Source organism: Panthera uncia (assembly GCF_023721935.1).
Source record: "Panthera uncia isolate 11264 chromosome A3 unlocalized genomic scaffold, Puncia_PCG_1.0 HiC_scaffold_11, whole genome shotgun sequence".
In the NCBI taxonomy this organism is placed as follows: Eukaryota; Metazoa; Chordata; class Mammalia; order Carnivora; family Felidae; genus Panthera; species Panthera uncia.
Genome location: NW_026057578.1, coordinates 12,610,124 through 12,626,802, shown reverse-complemented (window position 1 = coordinate 12,626,802; position 16,679 = coordinate 12,610,124). Strand labels below are relative to the sequence as shown.

The following is a 16,679-nucleotide window of genomic DNA, read 5'->3' as shown; positions in this document are numbered from 1 at the left end:
AGATCTGTACATTTTAAAGTAAACCAGTGCACAACGCCCTTGCCCTCAGGGGCCCCTCTCCATTTCCCACCAGGGGGCTAAAGCCGGTCTTCATTTGTGTCCCTGCCACCTGGGTCCAGCAACAAGCCCACGTCTTGCCATCTCGGCCACAGTGGCAAGTGATGGAGGGTGGTCCCTGGAGGCCCAGGGGGCCAAGATGCTGGTGGGGCTTCAAGTCTCAGGGGCAGTGGGCAACCCAGACCTGATCTCACCCACCACACAAGGGTGGAGAATAGATATCCCCTCCCTTCTACCTCGGCTGGGGTTTCTCCCTGCTGGCACACACAAGCTAGAGGGGACAAACTGCTGAGGAGGTCCCAGTGTGGGTCCCTGTGCCCAGGAGGCGGGCAGGGTGACTTCCTGTCTCTCTGGCTGGCTGAGAAATCCCAAGTGCCCTGCTCTGAGCTAACATCAAAAAATAATAATAATAATAAGTTACAGAAGCCACCACCCAGCGTTTCCCAGGGGCCCTCCCACCTGCAGGACAGACACCTGTGCGGGACAGCATCTCAAGTGGGTGCTTCAACCCCCTCCCACCCCCAGCCCTGGTCCACCTGCCTCTCAAACCCTCACAGCCAGGCCGAAAGAGAGCAGAGTAATTCAAGCTAATATTGACCGGCTGCTGGAGAACTGAGGCCGGGGGGGTGGGGGGGGTGGGGGGGGGGGGGGGGGGAGAAGGGATCCTAGCCAACACCTGTGAGTGATACCTTAAGACCCTAATATTAAAAAAGATGAAATACTGACATTTGTTGGATTTTCAATAATTTAGTTTTCTCTTTTAGTAGAAGTGGGAAAAGTCATCAACACTACCTTATGTTGGTCCCCTGTTAGACAATATACCTTTCTTTGAGATTTAAAATGTCAAATATATAATTACACAACCCAGAAAAAAAAAAAAATCTCGACGACACCAACAACATAAAAACCCCAAAACAAACCATAGAGAGTTCACGCCATATAAATACAGTCGGAGCAAATCTCGCGCCCAGGACTGGTGGCTCGAGTTCCAATGGCGGCGATGTCAGAAGCTGGTGTGGCTCTGGAGTATCCTCTTGGTGACAGGTGGTGTGCCCCGTCCCTCTGTCTTTCCTGGCAGAGGCCCGGCTTCTCCCAGTCCACCGAGCAGGTTAGTACAGGGTTAGGGGTGAACTGGCAGCTAAGGTGAGGAGGAGGAGGAGACACCGTGTGCCGCCTGGAATGTGGACTTAGAAGGAAACCAGGGGTTTCAAAAGTGCAGGTTGAACCATCCTGAGGGAGCTGGGTGCGCAGGCCTCCAGCTACAGCACCCGTGACATCCCCCCTCCGTGTCCCGGGGACTTGTGGGCAGGAGCCCAGGTCCTGGCTGCACCCGTCAGTGAGCTCCGTGGGTCCCCGGCACCCCCCTCGGGCTTCGGGCACAAGCGTGGAGAATGTGCCGGCCCAGGGCCGACCGGCCGGCTCATCGGAGAGCGGGGGCTCCGCTTGTCCACACAGGAGGTGAAGACGCAGGCTGACGGATCCTGGAGCAGGAAGGAGCATTGCAGCCGGCTCTGCAGAAGGCCGGCGCGGCCCCCTGTGGCTTCTCAAAGCCCAGCTCCGGGGGGGACGCAGCCGAGCACCCGGCACCTGTCTGCACGTTCAGAGGTCTCCGTCCACCGGAGGCTGGCAGAGGCGGTAAAGCCTGGCGGAGACGGGTGAGGAGCCCCATGAGCAATGGCCCGGCCGCCCATTCTTTTTGAGCACGTAATCCGCGCCCAAGGAACACAGCTCGACGGGTATAAAAAGATGCGGGGTGAAAACCCTCCACGCTGCTCGTGCTCCCCCCCCCCCCCCCCCCCCCCCCCCCCCCCGGCTGTCTGGCCCCCTCCGGACCAGCAACGAGTTTGCAGACACAGACGCATCTGCACGCGCGTGTTTGGGGGTGAGGATACGTGTGTGCGCGTCCGTGCACACGGCGGGAGCTTTCCCACGCTGGTGGTGGCAAACTAGCCACAGCGCTCCGCCCTTGGGAGTTTTTTCACAGACGGGGGGACCCTCTGCGGCACCACGCGGGCGGCCCCCGGGTTCCTTCGCGTCTGCACCGCCAAGGGCCTGGGCTTCACCCTCAAGTAAGAGGGAGCCACTTGTGGGTCAGATCGGCTGTGGGGAGAATGATGGCAGGGGGACCGGACCGGAGGCCGCTGTGGTGACACAGGCAGGACAGAGAGGCAAGGCAGCACGGTGGTCAGGAGCTCGGCCCCTAGGACTCCACTGCCAGGGCGCAGGGTCCCAGCTCCGCCATTTGCTAGCTGTATGACCTCGGATGAGAGACTTAACCTCTCTGTGCCTCAGTTCCCCCAGCTGCCGGCTGGAGAGAATGCTCACAAGGTTGTTGTTTGGTAAAGAAATAAGAACGCTGCCTGCAGTGGTATTTGTCACCCCCCCAAAGTGCGTCCCCATAAACGAGCGGTGGGGCCCCGCATGAACACCATGGGGGCTTCCCGTGGTGAGGCCAGGAGTTCGGCCAAGCCCGGTCCTGGCCTCCCAGAGGGTTTGGGGGGAGCAGCCACTCACCGCGGTGCACCCTGGGGCATCTGATCCTTGACTCGGAGGTTTTTGGCCAGAATCTCCACCCTGGGTCCCTGGGAAGAAAGAAGGAGGCTTGGGACCTGCCTCGACACAGAGTTCAGGGAGGAAGTGTGTGGGTGCAGGTGGGGTGGGGTAAGGGGAGTAACGGGAGGCCCCAGAAGCTGAGATCCGGGGCCCCGCCAGATGGGGAGAAGGTCCAGGTCTGGGGCCCTTCATGCCACCATGCCCTCAGCCACGAGACCCCGAGAGTCCCTGGAGGGTGGGGCCACCTCACCTGCTTCCGCATGATGTCCGTGGCCTGCATGATGCACTTGGGCAACAGCCCGTGGCTCCGTGCCAAGATGGCCGCCTGCTCCAGGGAGACACTCAGGGTGCTCCTGCAGGGGAGGGGCGGGAGGGGCCGTCGCTGCCGGGCAGGCCTCATGCCCTGCTCTCTTGCCCTGAGAACTGCCCCACGTGCCCCCAGAAAACTGCTGGACTTGCTCCTTCCTCCTCAGGCGTCTTCTCCCTGAGAGGCCCCCCCCAACCCCCCCGTCCCCTCCCCCATCCGCCCCCCCAACACCCGCCCGTCTTTCCCCCCGACAGCCAGCACTCCCGCACACAGTAGGCGTTTTCCTGCTTTACTAAGGCGTCAGCTTCCTTTCGCCTGTTTTGTTCTCTGACACTCCCAACGGCCAGCTCAGAAGAGGACCTTGGTGAATAAACACTTGTTGGGGGACACAACTGAAGTGATTCCCTTAATCGCTTGGCCTCCCAACTTGTCGACAGGACGTATCCGTTCATCCCTCACGTCTGTTCTGAACAAGTCTAGAACGTGGGCACTGCAGCCAGACCCCCTGCACTCAAAGCTCAGCCACATATAATCACTCTGTGGCCTTCAGCAGGTAAGCCGCCTTCTCCAGACCGGCTTCCTCAACCGTGAGACAGGGGCAGACCAGTATCGAGGTACTACTGACGTTCGGACCGGGGGACGTGGGGGGCTGTCCTGCCTCTGACCACTAGACACCAACAGTGCCCTCCTCGCATCGGGACACGGTACCAGGTGTCCCCTGGGGGGCAAAACCGCCCTCGACTGAGAACCCCTGGAAGAGGCCATATCACACCAGCTTGCTACAAAGAGGAAATGAGTTAATCCATTGACAACGGTGCTGCCCAGTACACAGCAAGCACTCGCGACGAGCATTTATTGAGCACCTGCTGTGTGCCAGGTGCTGCTCAGTGCCAGGCTAGGGCAGAGAAGCGAGACAAGTTCCTGCCCTCACGGAGCCAGCCGCGGGGGGGGGGGGGGGTGACTGGGCGTAAACTGGCACACAAGCCAAGCTCCCAGCGTGTGGGATGGTGGTGGGGCTGCTGAGGGGAGGAGGAGGGGAGGGGAAGGGGGGTGGGGGGCAGAGGGTGCGGTTTTAAACTGGGAGGTCAGGGAGTGTCTCACAGAAGGTGACTCCCACCCCTGGGGACAAGGAACAGGGACAACGGGCAGAAAGTGGGGGAGTGTCCACGAGGCACGGAGGCCAGCTCCGCCCCAGCGAAGACCAGCGCGTTAATGGCGAACGGATGGTCAGGCAGAACCACCCTGCACAGGTGCTCATTCACACCGAGCACAGAGAACCAGAGCAGGGCACCTAGGACCACGCAGCCCTGCAGTCCCGCTGCCCAGACTGAGGCTGAGAGGGAGGGCCAAGGCTGTGGCTGGGCCCAACAGGCAGGGCCAGAACCAGGATTCAGCCCCCCGGCCGCCTGCCTCCTCGCTCCCGGAAGCCCGTCCAGCACCCACCCCCCCCCGCCCCCCCAACTCCAGGGTCACAGCAGCTCACCTCTGCATGCCTGTGCCACACATGGCAATCTGGCAAGCGCCCAGGCGGTAGCAGAGCTCCGAGGAGATGGGGATGAGGCCAGCGCCCAGGCTCCCACTGGCACCAGGTTTAGGGTGGACGAAGGACTTCATGAGGCGGCAGAGCTCATCCAGAGCATTGATGGGGCGTATCAGCTGTGAGGCACGCGCACACACACACACACACACACACACAGACCCCAGGGCATTGAGAGGAGGCCCCCACCAGCCTTGCTCCCCATCATTTCCCTCTTGCCCGGCTCTGTTATTGGAGCTGTCCTCCCGGCTCACCTCTCCGGGGGTTACAGCCCGGTTAACCTTCCATGACTCCTGCTCAAGGACCATCTGTGGCTCCCCATTGCCCCGCAAGCTGGTATTCAGTGTTTACACTACATTTCCAGCCTAGCCTTCCTACCTAATTCTTTCCACCTGCCCCAGTGTGCCCCTAACTAAGCCGGAAAGAAGTGCCCTCTCCTGTCCTCTCCCAACAGAGCCTTCCCGGGAAGGACCTTCCCTCCATCACCTGCGCAGGCACAAAATGGTGGTTTGCCAGTTCTCTCTGTGTCATCTTAATATTCTGCCAGCCAGACCACGAACTCCCAGAGGGCCGTGCCCACCAACTTCTCCGGGAGCCCCCAGCCTCCAGTCCCGAGGCCAGTACCCCAAAAGTGCCGTCAAATTCGAGGTCTGCCTGCACCTGGGACGTGGGCAGAAGGCCTGGAGCACACGCCCTCGGAAGGGCAACTGTGACACGTGGGAATGTGGGCCGCACACAGCCAGATCTCTCCATTTCTCAAGAAAAGCTAGAAGCCTCCATTTCACTGGAAAGCTTTTGATTTTGAAGTGTTGGCAATAGGGGCGCCTGGGTGGCTCAATCGGTTAAGCGTCCGACTTCAGCTCAGGTCATGATCTCACGGTTCGTGGGTTCAAGCCCCGTGTTGGGCTCTGGGCTGACAGCTCAGAGAGCCTGGAGCCTGCCTCAGATTCTGTGTCTCCCTGTCTCTCTGCCCCTCCCCTGCTCATGCTCTGTCTCTCTCTCTCTCTGTCTCAAAAATAAATAAACATTAAAAAAAAATTTTAAATGCTGGCAACAAATTTCAATCAAACAAAAAGACCACCACACGGCCACATCTGGTGGGGGCGGCTGCTGCAGAGACATGCTTGGGTAAACAAGGGAGAGAAGACAGGCACAGGTGCACCCATGCCAGCAGGGGGAGAAACATCTAAGGAATTCCGAGGTGGGTGGGGAGGAAGCTGGAACTCCTAGAACGGGGAAGGAGTTCTCCCGGGAGGGATATCCCTGGAGGGGGGACTACAGAGGCCTCAGGGGCTTCTCTGCCAGGATTCGTGCTGGGCTGGGACCCCGGGCCCCATCTGCTGCACCTTGACCCTGACAGCAGCCCGCAGCCCGGCCCAAGCTCCGCAGCAGGGTGAGGGAAGGGGGGCACACCTGGTCTATCTTCACCGCCGTCGTGCTGGCATCCGTAGGCAGGTTAGACCGTTCCAGGTAAAATGCCCTGAGAGAGAAAGATGGGGGTGGCGGTGAGGGCGGGGCCCCTACCCTACTGCGGCCGCTGCCCCTCTGTTCCCCCAAAGACTCACACTGGGAGCGCCTTGCACGGTTCTCCCCGTCCGGCCACCTGCTCCTCCAGCAGTGGGGGGTGGGGACAACAGGGGCCTCCTGCATACTCCCCCCCCCCCCACCCCGACAGGCACTCCTCAAATGCCACCTCTCTCTGCCTGCTGTCACAATCAGCACCCTGCCTCCCTACCGTCTATCCCCTTGTCCTACTGAGTCTCTCCTCTGAGCACTTCTCATCACTTAGCACATTACAGTGCTCTTCGTTTACTGGTTTATTGCCCCTCTCGCCCTCTAGAAACAGGGCTCAGCCAAGTTTTTTCTGTGATGGGTCAGAACAGTAAGTGTTTCAGGCTGTGTGGGCCAGACTGTCTCCATCAAGATGCTGCTCAGATCTGCTGCTGTAGCCCAGAAGCAGCCACGGACAGTACAGATGCAAAGGAACGTGGCTGTGTGCTAATTAAACTTTATTGACAACGCAGGGCAACTGCTGCTCTAGAATCTGTGCTCCGTGAAGAACAGGATTTGTTTGGCCACTGCTGTCTCCTGAGGAGGCATCCAGAACAGAGCCTGGCCCACAAAAGCTCTCGATTAACGTGTGCTGAATAAAGGAAGGGATGGATATGGGAATGCTCTTGGAGGCAATGTTTCAAATATTCAACAAATGGGGGCGCCTGGGTGGCTCAGACGTTTGCGTGTCCAACTTGGGCTCAGGTCACGATCTCACAGTTAAGTGGGTTTGAGCCCCGAGTCAGGCTCTGTGCTGACAGCTCGGAGCCTAGAGCCTGCTTCAGATTCTGTGTCTCCCTCTCTCTCTGTCCCTCCTGTGCTTGCACGTGCACTCTTTCTCTCTCTCTCAAAAATAAACATTAAAAAATATATATACATTCAACAAATGGCACAAGACGGACTGATGGCATTGACCAATCCAAAGAGACACCAGTTGTAATAATACAGCTGGATGTTTTCCCTGAACAAGCAAACGAAAGCATCACTCTCCCATCTCCAGATGGTGAAGCTGGGCCCCGAGACAGTAAATCCCGATCTCCTGATTGTCAATCTACCTTCTCCACAGGGGAAGAAGGTGAGGCAGAATTAGGAAGGAGCCGGGCCGGAGGGGTGGTGGTGAGAGCTGCCTCCCTGGGCCGGAAGCTTCCTTCTGGCAGATGTGGCCCCTGCTCTCCGCTTTTCTCTGGGGGTTTCTTTTGAGCAGGACCAAGGCCCTGGGGCTCACCCTCCTTCCTCCCAGGCTCAAGAAGGCCAGGACCCTTGTTCCAACTCCCACCCCACACAGAACGGAATACACAGCTCCTCTCAATCGGAAGAATCTGCTTTGAAGGGAAACAGACCCAGTTCAAAGCTCAGCTCAGCCACTGTCTACCAGTGCGACCTTGAGCAAGCTGGGTATGCTCTCGGGGCCTCAGTCTCCTCATCTGTGAAGTGGCTAGAGTGGCCTCCTGTGACTTCTGGGAGAATCTGCACAGCCCGTGTACACAGAGGGCCTAGCAGACAGCAGGTGCTTAAGAAAGGGTGTTTTGTGCGCTCCCACACTGGGGACCCGCCCGGTGCCTTATGTGCTAATGCCTGCCCTGCCACGGCAGTGCCCAGACTCCTGTCCCCAGCACGCAGCCCAGGCAGATACCTACCTGAGCTTACGGTAATACTGCTGAACCTTCTCCAGGGACTGGGCGTTGATCTCCTGCTGCAAATCTTCCACAGCCTGGCTGCCTGGAGGGGGTGGCCCCTCCACATTCTCCAGAGCTATGAAGGAAAAAGCAGAAGAGCAGGTGGCCGGGTCCCGGCGTGCTCAGAGGCCTCGGCTCCCCCCGCCGGGCCCCACCCGGCACCCCACAACTCACCCTTTGTGAACAGCACGGTGTGCAGCCTCAGGCTGCCTCCGCCCTCCAAGCGGGAGGGCAGCTTGGAGAAATGGTAGCTGTCGAGGAAGAAGACGACCTTCAGCGCCTGCCGGCTGCCCTCGATGTGGTGGAAGACGTTGGTGTCTGTGGGAGGGCACAGTGGGACAGGGCGGCTCACTCCCTGGGCCTGGGGGGAGCCCCGCTCTACTTTTGCCGGGCAGAGTGGCGTCCCCGCACGTCCCCACTCTTACCACCTCCACGGAGTAGCCTCGGAATCTCCTGGCTCCCACCTTCAGGGAGGCATCCTGGGACCTCCCTGCCTGCCGGCCCTAGAGCACTGGTCAGCCCTCCCTGCCCTCCCTCCAGCGCTGGCCTCGGACAGCCCCGCCCTCCCGCACACAGGAGAGGAGCCTCTTTCTGCCTCCATCCGCAGGTCCTGGTTTCCACCGCTTCGTTCTTAGACCTGGCGTGGGTTCTGCCCCCCTGGGGAGCGGCCAGGGTCCCCGGAGCTTCACCGCACACCTTGTACCCCTGACCTGGGAGCCCAGGGCCTCTACCTGGCAAGACCTACCCTCGAACAGGACCTGCATCTTATTTACACCCATAAGGAAGAGTTTATGGCAGGAGTGGCAAAATTATGGCATTCACACCCCATCCTGCAAAAATCACTAACCAGTCAACAGTTGCCCCTGAGCCCAACTCTGCCTGTGGACAGGCAGCCACTGCCAGTCAATTCCAGTTGGTACCTCAGAAGACACTTGCTGTCCATCTAGACTCCGGTCTGTGCATTTTGAACAGGATGACATCAGCCCCAAGGAGGTGGAAATTGATTCATGGATGGATGGATGGATGGATGGATGGATGGATGGATGTGTGGACAAATAGATGGATGGGTGGGTGGGTAGATGGGCAGATGGATAGGTAGATGGCATGGATGGATGTGTGGATGGGTAGATGGATGGATGGATTGGATGAATGGGTGGATGGATGGGCTGGCTGGCTGGTTGGGTGTGTGAGTGGACAGACAGATGGGAGGATGGGATGGATGGATGGATGGATGGATGGATGGATGGATGGATGGATATGGATGGATGAATATGGGTGAATGGATGGATTGGGTGGATGGATACATGGATTCATCGATGGGTGAATGGATGGATCCACGGATGGGTGGTGGATGGGATGGATGGAAGGATGAATGGATAGGATTGATGGATGGGTGGATGGGATGGATGGATGGGTGGATGGACAGATGGATAAATTGAATTGATGGATGGGTAAACAGATAAATGGGTGAATGGATTGGATGGATGGATGGATGGATGGATGCATGGATGGGTGGTGGATGGGATGGATGGATGGATGCATGGGCTGTCTGGATGGATGGATGGGTGGACAGGTAAATGGGTGAATGGGATGGATGGATGGATGGATGGATGGATGGATGGATGTGCAGGTGAAAGAGTAGGTGGGAAGGAGGGAGGGAGAAAGTCAGGGAAAAAATTATGGTATAAACCCTTAGAAAATCTTAAGAAGTCTTCACTCCAAAGAAGTATCTCTAGGGCAGAATTTTAATAAGACTTGGGTATTGGCTGTTATTCCGAGAACTGTTGGAGATGACTGGGTTTATACAAAACGAAACCCCTCTTTCCATACATGCCCCAAGGTTCGGCTTTGGGACTCATGTTGGGAGCAAGAGGTTTGAAAGTCCAGATCTGGTTTAACCTTGGGCAGCTGCCCTGGTAGCAGGGTGGCCCCAGAGCAGTCACCTCCATCCCAGAACCCCAACTCTCACAGTAGGGACGTTATGAATCACTCACTGGCCACGTAGTTCTCATCCATCTGTTTAAAGGAAAAGGTGACATTGTCCAGCTCTGACAGGGTCACCCAGATGTCCTCCAGCATGGTCCGTTCCTCCTTCTGTAGAAGGGAGACAGGGTGGAGGGGTCTCAGATGCCACCCCTATCCTGAGATTTCACTTCGAGATTCTGTGATTCAACTCTAGTCAACACACCAGGCTGCGTGCCTACCAGGCACAGGGTCCTGCGCTGGGCTGTCCAGGGCTGGACGTGAAATTGCGTTTGCTCTAGGCTTATCCTGTACCTCCCGTGGTCAGAACCCATCTACGTTCTAATGTGCACCGATCCATCTTAGCCATTTCAAGCCTAACACGCCCAACAAAAGTCCCCATTTTCCTGCCCACCTTCCTCCAACAGGCCCACTTTGGCGAAGCACACCAGCATTGGCCCAGGGGACCAAGCCCCCAACCTTTAAGGACTTCTCAACATCTCTCTCCCCTCACCCTACACAGATCACCAAGCCCCCGCCAGCTCAGCCACCAGAACACTCTGCTGGCCCACCCACCGCTCCCCACCCCCCCCCCAATGCCCCCAGTACAAGGACAACACCAACCTCTTTGCAGGTCTCCTTCTGCCACCCTCGCCCCCCAGCACAGGGCATGGATAACCTGGAGAGGCGGGGAGAGCCTCTGAACCCTCTCTCTACTCCCCGAATAGTCCCAAGCCCTACAGACGTGGCCAGCCTGATCTCCCAAACCATACCCAGCCTGCTCAGAGCCTTGGCACATGCTGTTCCCTCTGCCCAGAACACTTCCTCAGACCACCCAGCCCACCGCTGTCTCGGTACCCAGGTCTCGGCTCAAACATCCCCTCCCTAGAGAAGCTGGCTCTGACCCCTGAACCCAAAGAAACCCAGTCGCTTCCACAACTTCTACAGAACTCTCCTCCTTTCCATCTCCCTTCAGTTAGCTTCAGACCCGCAGCACCCAGCCCAGAGCCTGGCACATCATGGTGACTGATGAATTAATGCACTAGGCCCCATGTCCTCATCTGAGAAGAGGAAAGTGAGGGCTGGCTGTCCCAGCTGCCTTTCGGTCCCGCCAGGGGTGCTTTCGGGAACCAAATGTGAGTAGATCTCAGGCCAGGCAGACATTTGCATGCAACACTGGCCAGCAGAGGGCGCGCCTTGGCCACACTTTCCAGCCCAGCCTGGGACAATGCCCAGGAGGCTCAGAGCTGCAGAGGTGGGGGGGGGGGAGGGGGTGGGGAGCTCAGCCGAGGGCACATGGCGTGGAGGAGCAAACAGCACAGAGCAAGTGCCACTGCGGACCGCATTGCTGGGGGTGTCAACTCCGGACACCGGCACCCCCAAAGGCTGAGAACTTGGCTCTGCCTCCTTGAGGCTGATTCCGAGCCCTGGCAGTGGACACACAGGGGAGTCAGGGGCAAAAGGGAAGATGCAAAGAAAGCAGGGTGCCCTAGGGGTTAACCGGGCTCAGAGTCAGACTCCCAGAGTTCAAACCTGACTCCCTGGACCTCGGCGTTCTCATCCTTGAGATGCGGATGGTAAAGGCCCCACCTCAGGGCTACCGCAAGGATTAAAGGAGATGCTGTCTGCACCAGGGAATCTCACCCAACTGTTCCAAAAGCAGGCTCTCCGACCTCCCCGTTTCCATTCTTGCCCTTCCATAGTCTCATCCCCACCCAGCAGGATAGGCGATTCATTAAGCGTAGAAGTCAGACCCGGGTCTGTCCTCTGCTCAAAACCCTCCCAGGGCTCACAGCCACCCAGGAACAGCCAAAGCCCCTACCACAGCCTGGAAGACCCTGCACAGTCTGTCGCAGTTAATTCTCAGGACCCCCCTCCCCCACCCTCCCCCGGTTCCCTCTGCTCCAGCCATACTGGGCACCCTGTTCCTCAGACACTGCACGCAAGCTCTTGCCTCAGGGCCTTTGCACCTCCTGTTCTTCGCTGCCTGGAAGCTTCCTCCCCATATCCTCATGGCTCACTCCCCCGCCTCCTTCGATTCTTAGTCAGATGTCACTTTGTCAGTGAGGGCTTCACTGGCCACCTTCCTGCCCCCTTCCGTGTTTTTCTCCTTAGCCTTTATCATCACACGCAGAGGTGGCGCTGCTGACATTTAGGGCCAGGTTATCTGTTGGGGAGGGGCATCCTAAGCACTGTAGAAGGTTTAGCAGCATCCCCAAGCCCGGACGCCGGAAGTACCCACCTCTTCCCTCAGTTCTGACAACCTAAAATACCTCCAGACGTCACCAAGTGTCTCCCAGGAGGTACACTTGCCCTGGTTAATTGAGGACCACTGGTCCGTATCGTTCATCTCACTTAGTTACGTCTGCCCCTCCCCCACCAGGATTTAAGATTCTCGACTACAAGGGCACGGTTTTGTTCGCTGCTGGATGCCCAGCGCCCGTAACGGTGGCACACAGTAGGGGCCCAATGAGTGCCGAACGCACGGCGAGGTGCGCGAGAGCCGGGGGCAGCAAGCGAGAGCTCTCCTGTACCAAGTTCCGGAAGGCGCCACCTCGCCCCCCTCACTCACCACGGCAGCCGGCGACAGCAGGGACTGGCAGTGCAGCAGGACTCCGGTGGCCGCCACCTGCTCCAGCCACTTGCGGCTGGCGTCCCGGCTGCTCTCCTCGTACTCGCCGTTGTTGTTGTAGCGGTAGCTGAGGGCCGCCAGCAGCTGCTCAGAGAAGGTGCACACGGCGGCCACCAGGGCCTGGCAGAAGACGGCGTCCCTGCGCAGCTGCAAATCCGTGTCTGGGGAGAGGGCAGGGCGGGGGCCCCGCTGGGCTGGGCGCTCCCGGGCCATCAGCAGGCTCCCGTCCCAAGGCCCGGGGGCCCAGAACCGACCCCCGCCAGCGCCCCCCTCGGGGCCCAGCCTGCCAGAAGTTAATTAATCCCGGCAAAAAACGCCAACGTCACAGAACCCAGTTCTCTAAAGAGCAGGCCAACTGGCCAAAAAACTCAATTAGCTCAATGATCCATCCACCTGTCTCTTCAAAAAAAAAAAAAAAAAACACAACTTTTTCTTAAGGCTTTCCCAAAACCCTCACCCCGCGTGTCGGGGATTTCTCTGCCCTGAGAACGACAGTGACACCAAGCATTGCCACCAAGAGCCATGTTTCAAGAAAGGCAGTTGAGCACGTTCTCTGTTTCTGAGCAGAACGCCTTCTTCCTTCCCGCCGCCCCCCACCCTGCCCCTGCTCTGGACATGGTTGGCAGAACTGGCCAGTTTCGATCAACCAGTTGTGCGGGATCCCAATCTTCTGGAAAAGACCCTTTTTGATCACTGGCTTCTGCCAACTGGGTTTCAGGGACCAATTTTTACCTAGACCCCATTGTAGCTGCCCTTTGGCTGAGACTTTCTGGAAAGAAGGGAGGGACAGAGAACACCTCCAACCGGTCCGCTCCCCCCCCCCCATCCAGCCCCCTCCTCCTCCCCACTGTCTGCCAGGTAGGGACTCCCAGGCTGGGGCTGAGGGCGCTATGGACAAGGAGCCTCCCTACTCATCACCCTCCATCCCGTGTCCTCATCCAGATCCAACCAGGCCCGGGATATGGCCAGAGACAGGGCTCCCGGCTCCAGGGCCCTGAGGCTTGTCGCCTGGGCGCAAGAAGACGACGTGAGGTCTCCGTGGTTCTGAGAGGCGCTAGGGGCCACGAAGTTGCTTTTCCCCCGTGCAGGCCCTGACGACCATGGGAAAGCCAACACAGGCCGGCAGAAGAGGCCTCCCTGCGCCGAGGGCAAGATCACTCCTGCCAGGACGGCCTCTCCCGGACACGCAGATGTCGCCCCTTCAAAGCCCTCACCTGTGCATTTCAGCAAGGCCAGGAGCAGCTGGTTTTTCCCATCTGGAAGGAGAGGGCAGAGCAAGGACGGGCTGAGAGGAGTCGGCAGAAGGGCGCTCCCCACAGCCCCGGTGCTCGGATCCTCTGCGGTAAAGCCCTGGGTGCTAAAGAAGCTTGTGTCGAATGGATTCCAGAAACCCCAGACACCCAGGGGACGGAACCCCAACCGGCAGCTGCACCTGTCTACACGTGCCCACCAGAAAGAGGCCGAAACCAGCCCCTCCAACTTGTGGGCCCAGCCCAGGAGCCTGGGACACGCACGTGGGCACACAACTCACATGTGTGCCTACACACAGGTGCCTCCTTGGCCACTTAGGCACATTTAGGGCCCTGCACGTGCCCGGACAGAGCTCAGGCCTTCCAGAGACAGAAATAACGTCATCCTCTCTTTCCTTCAGAAAGAGGCTCTCAGGCCCAGAGGGGGCTTACAAGAAAAACCAGAAAGGCCTTCAGAGTTGGCCTCTTAAGATACCTTCTGTCCTGGGGCACCCGGGTGGCTCAGTCAGTGAAGCGTCCGACTCGGTTTCGGCTCAGGTCACGATCTCACAGTTTTGTGAGTTCAAGTCCCACGTCTACACTAGCAGCTCAGAGCCTGCTTGGGATTCTCTCTCTCTCTCTCTCTCTCTCTCTCCCTCTCGCTCTGCCCCTCCCCCACTCATGAGGTCTCTGTCTCTCTCAAAATAAGTAAATAAAAACGTTAAAAAAAAAAAAAAGAAGAAGAAGAAAGATACTTTCTGTCCTGGAGAGGCCCAGGGCACCTGGCTGGTGTGGTGAGAACAGCAGCAGCCACAGAGACATTCATCCCCTGGGGACTCACCGTGCACCACGTGCTGAACGAAGCACCTTATGTGTAGTGACACTTAATTCTCAAGACAACACGTGAGGGAGGAGGCACCACAAGCCCATTTTACATATGAAGGCACTGAGGCACAGAGAAGTCTAAGACTGTGCCGAGATCACAGAGCCCCGAGTGGAGGGCTGGGATTCGGCCATCCCGCTCCAGTGTCCACGCTGTTAACCGATTACGGTCTGGAAAACAGGCCAGCTCGGGGCCAACGCCAACTTCCAACTCAGAGGCTGCTGTTCCTGGGGGCGGTGGCCCTGAAGCCTAGCACCTCCTGCCGTCCTGGGGTCCCTCCAATCCAGGAGGCCCAGGCTGAAACGCTGCCGAGGGCCAGAGAGGTGAGGTCCGACGCGTGAGGCAGACACCAGGCCGCAGGGAGTGTGGTGAATGACCCCCTGCGCCCCTCATCTCTAGCCGTGCGTGACTGTGGGACTGCAGGCCTTGACTGCCAGATCTTCTGATGGTGCAAGAGGGAATTCTAGACTTTCATGTGAGATCTCAGATTATGAATGCTGGCAGTAAATTCACATTTTTTAACGCTGTAGCATCTAAACCTACCTGTGGGCCCCTAGCTTGTGACCTCAATAACAAATAAAAGGAAGCCACGCTTTTGGAGGCCGAGAAGAAAACCAGCTCAGCCTTCTCGGCCTCCTAACTGTGCAAGGAAGCCTGGGGCACCCAGGACCCGCAGCTCCCGGGTCAAGTGCGCACGAGGCCCAGTGCCAGGATACTCAGCCGAGAAAGGGGCACCCACTCTTCTCGTTCCCCTGGGCATGGACAGACGTGGGACACGGAGACTGACTCACTCCTGACCTTTCTGCGTTCACCGCGTTCAGAACTGAAGGCCACAAAACAACTTTCCCCGCCCAACCAACCTTCCACATATCTCTGAATGTTGTCCACCAGGGTCTTGATGGAGTTGGGGAGGTTCCAGGGGTCCTCCTGGATGCTGATCTGGATCAAGCTCCGGCCGCGAATTGTACACTCTTCTTTCTGTTTGAACTCTGGAGCACGAAAGGGACAGAGGTGGCATTGAAGAACGATGGCACAAAGGCCTCCGTGCCGTCACCAGATTCCAAAGCTCAGAATCCTAAGTCAAGGATGCCGGCAGGACCCTTGGGAATTAACTGGTCCACGGAAGGCAAATCCATGGTGAGTGTGCTACGATTCATAGTGCTGCACTCGTGGCAGACATCACTAATCCACCTCAGCACTTCTTCCTGCTCATCTGAGCCTGCAGCTCCTCACAGCTGTCACCAATCCAATGCAGACATTACAAATCAATCACTGCATCCTTTTCTCCCAAGCCTGGACACAGACACAGAACAATTCTCAGGTACAGCCTCCTTGCAGCCACAGCCAGTCGAGCTGGCACACGAGTTATAACCTGGTCTACCCTTTTCCATACAGAGAGAGGGAAGCCCTCACAGACCGACTTGCCTGGAGTCCCACAGCTGGGTAACGACAGAGATGGGATTTGAACCCGGCCCCAGCAGGGCTATTCAAAGGCCGGGCCTCTGTCCCTTGGCCTCTTCCCTGCTATGAAGTCTCAGATTTCTTGAGATCTTAGTGGTTTCTCTCAATGTGACATTTCTGCTTTTTGAGGCTCATCGGAGGTGATCATGAGGCAGAAGGAGGGGCAGGGGAGCTAGGGCACCGCCTCACCGCTTCCTACTCTTACTTAGGAGCAACCGTCTGCTTCTTTTCCTATGTCCTGCACTCAACCAGGAGCTCCTTCAGGTCAGGGGCACTGTCACATTCATCTCAGGGTCTTGAGCACCCAACGCAAGGCCTGGCACAAGCTGGTTCTTGGGAATTAGCTAGTGGACGCATGGATGGATGGATGGATGGATGGATGGATGGATGGGGAGTAGGGGAGCGGACATGTAGATGAGTGGCTGGCTGGCTAGACAAACGAATGGACAGTGGGTGGGTGGGTATATGGACGAGTGGGTAAGTAGGTACAGAGATGGATGGGTAGGTGAGTAAACAGGAGGAGAGGCTGATGTGAGGACATAAATGTCGAGTCCTTTTCTCTCAATCGTTTCAAGAATAAACTGCCAATTTGGTGCTGGTAAATCCTCACCACTCCTTCAACTCACCGACCCCTCTCACGGAAGAACAAAGAGCTGTGGGCAGGCCTCAGTGACTAATGACAGTTTAATCACATTTTTGGTTGATGCTTCCATTGGGTTTAGCATTATGGTAATCACTACTTTATGGCATGTTATACTGGTTTTCCACACATAGAGTTTAGGTAAGTTCCTTAAAAATTAAATTAAAAAAAAATTTTTTTAATGTTTTTAT

The 16,679-nt window shown here is 57.6% G+C and overlaps 1 protein-coding gene across 3 annotated transcripts in view; it reads right to left on the bottom strand.

Moving 5' to 3' along the window:
* Positions 1 to 873: 873 nt before the first annotated feature.
* The window catches only part of PREX1 (phosphatidylinositol-3,4,5-trisphosphate dependent Rac exchange factor 1), a 184,316-nt gene continuing 168,510 nt past the window's right edge, over positions 874 to 16,679 (bottom strand). For 2 of the 3 annotated variants that reach the window (XM_049650647.1, XM_049650648.1), the window contains 11 exons: positions 15,248 to 15,376; positions 13,490 to 13,531; positions 12,216 to 12,436; positions 9,676 to 9,775; positions 7,856 to 7,999; positions 7,643 to 7,757; positions 5,868 to 5,934; positions 4,401 to 4,573; positions 2,861 to 2,963; positions 2,572 to 2,639; positions 874 to 1,699 (listed from right to left, as the gene is read on the bottom strand). In XM_049650647.1, coding sequence (XP_049506604.1) covers positions 1,657 to 1,699; positions 2,572 to 2,639; positions 2,861 to 2,963; positions 4,401 to 4,573; positions 5,868 to 5,934; positions 7,643 to 7,757; positions 7,856 to 7,999; positions 9,676 to 9,775; positions 12,216 to 12,436; positions 13,490 to 13,531; positions 15,248 to 15,376 — 1,205 coding nt within the window. In that variant the 3' untranslated portion in view covers positions 874 to 1,656. The other variant, XM_049650649.1, reaches the window with a different exon arrangement.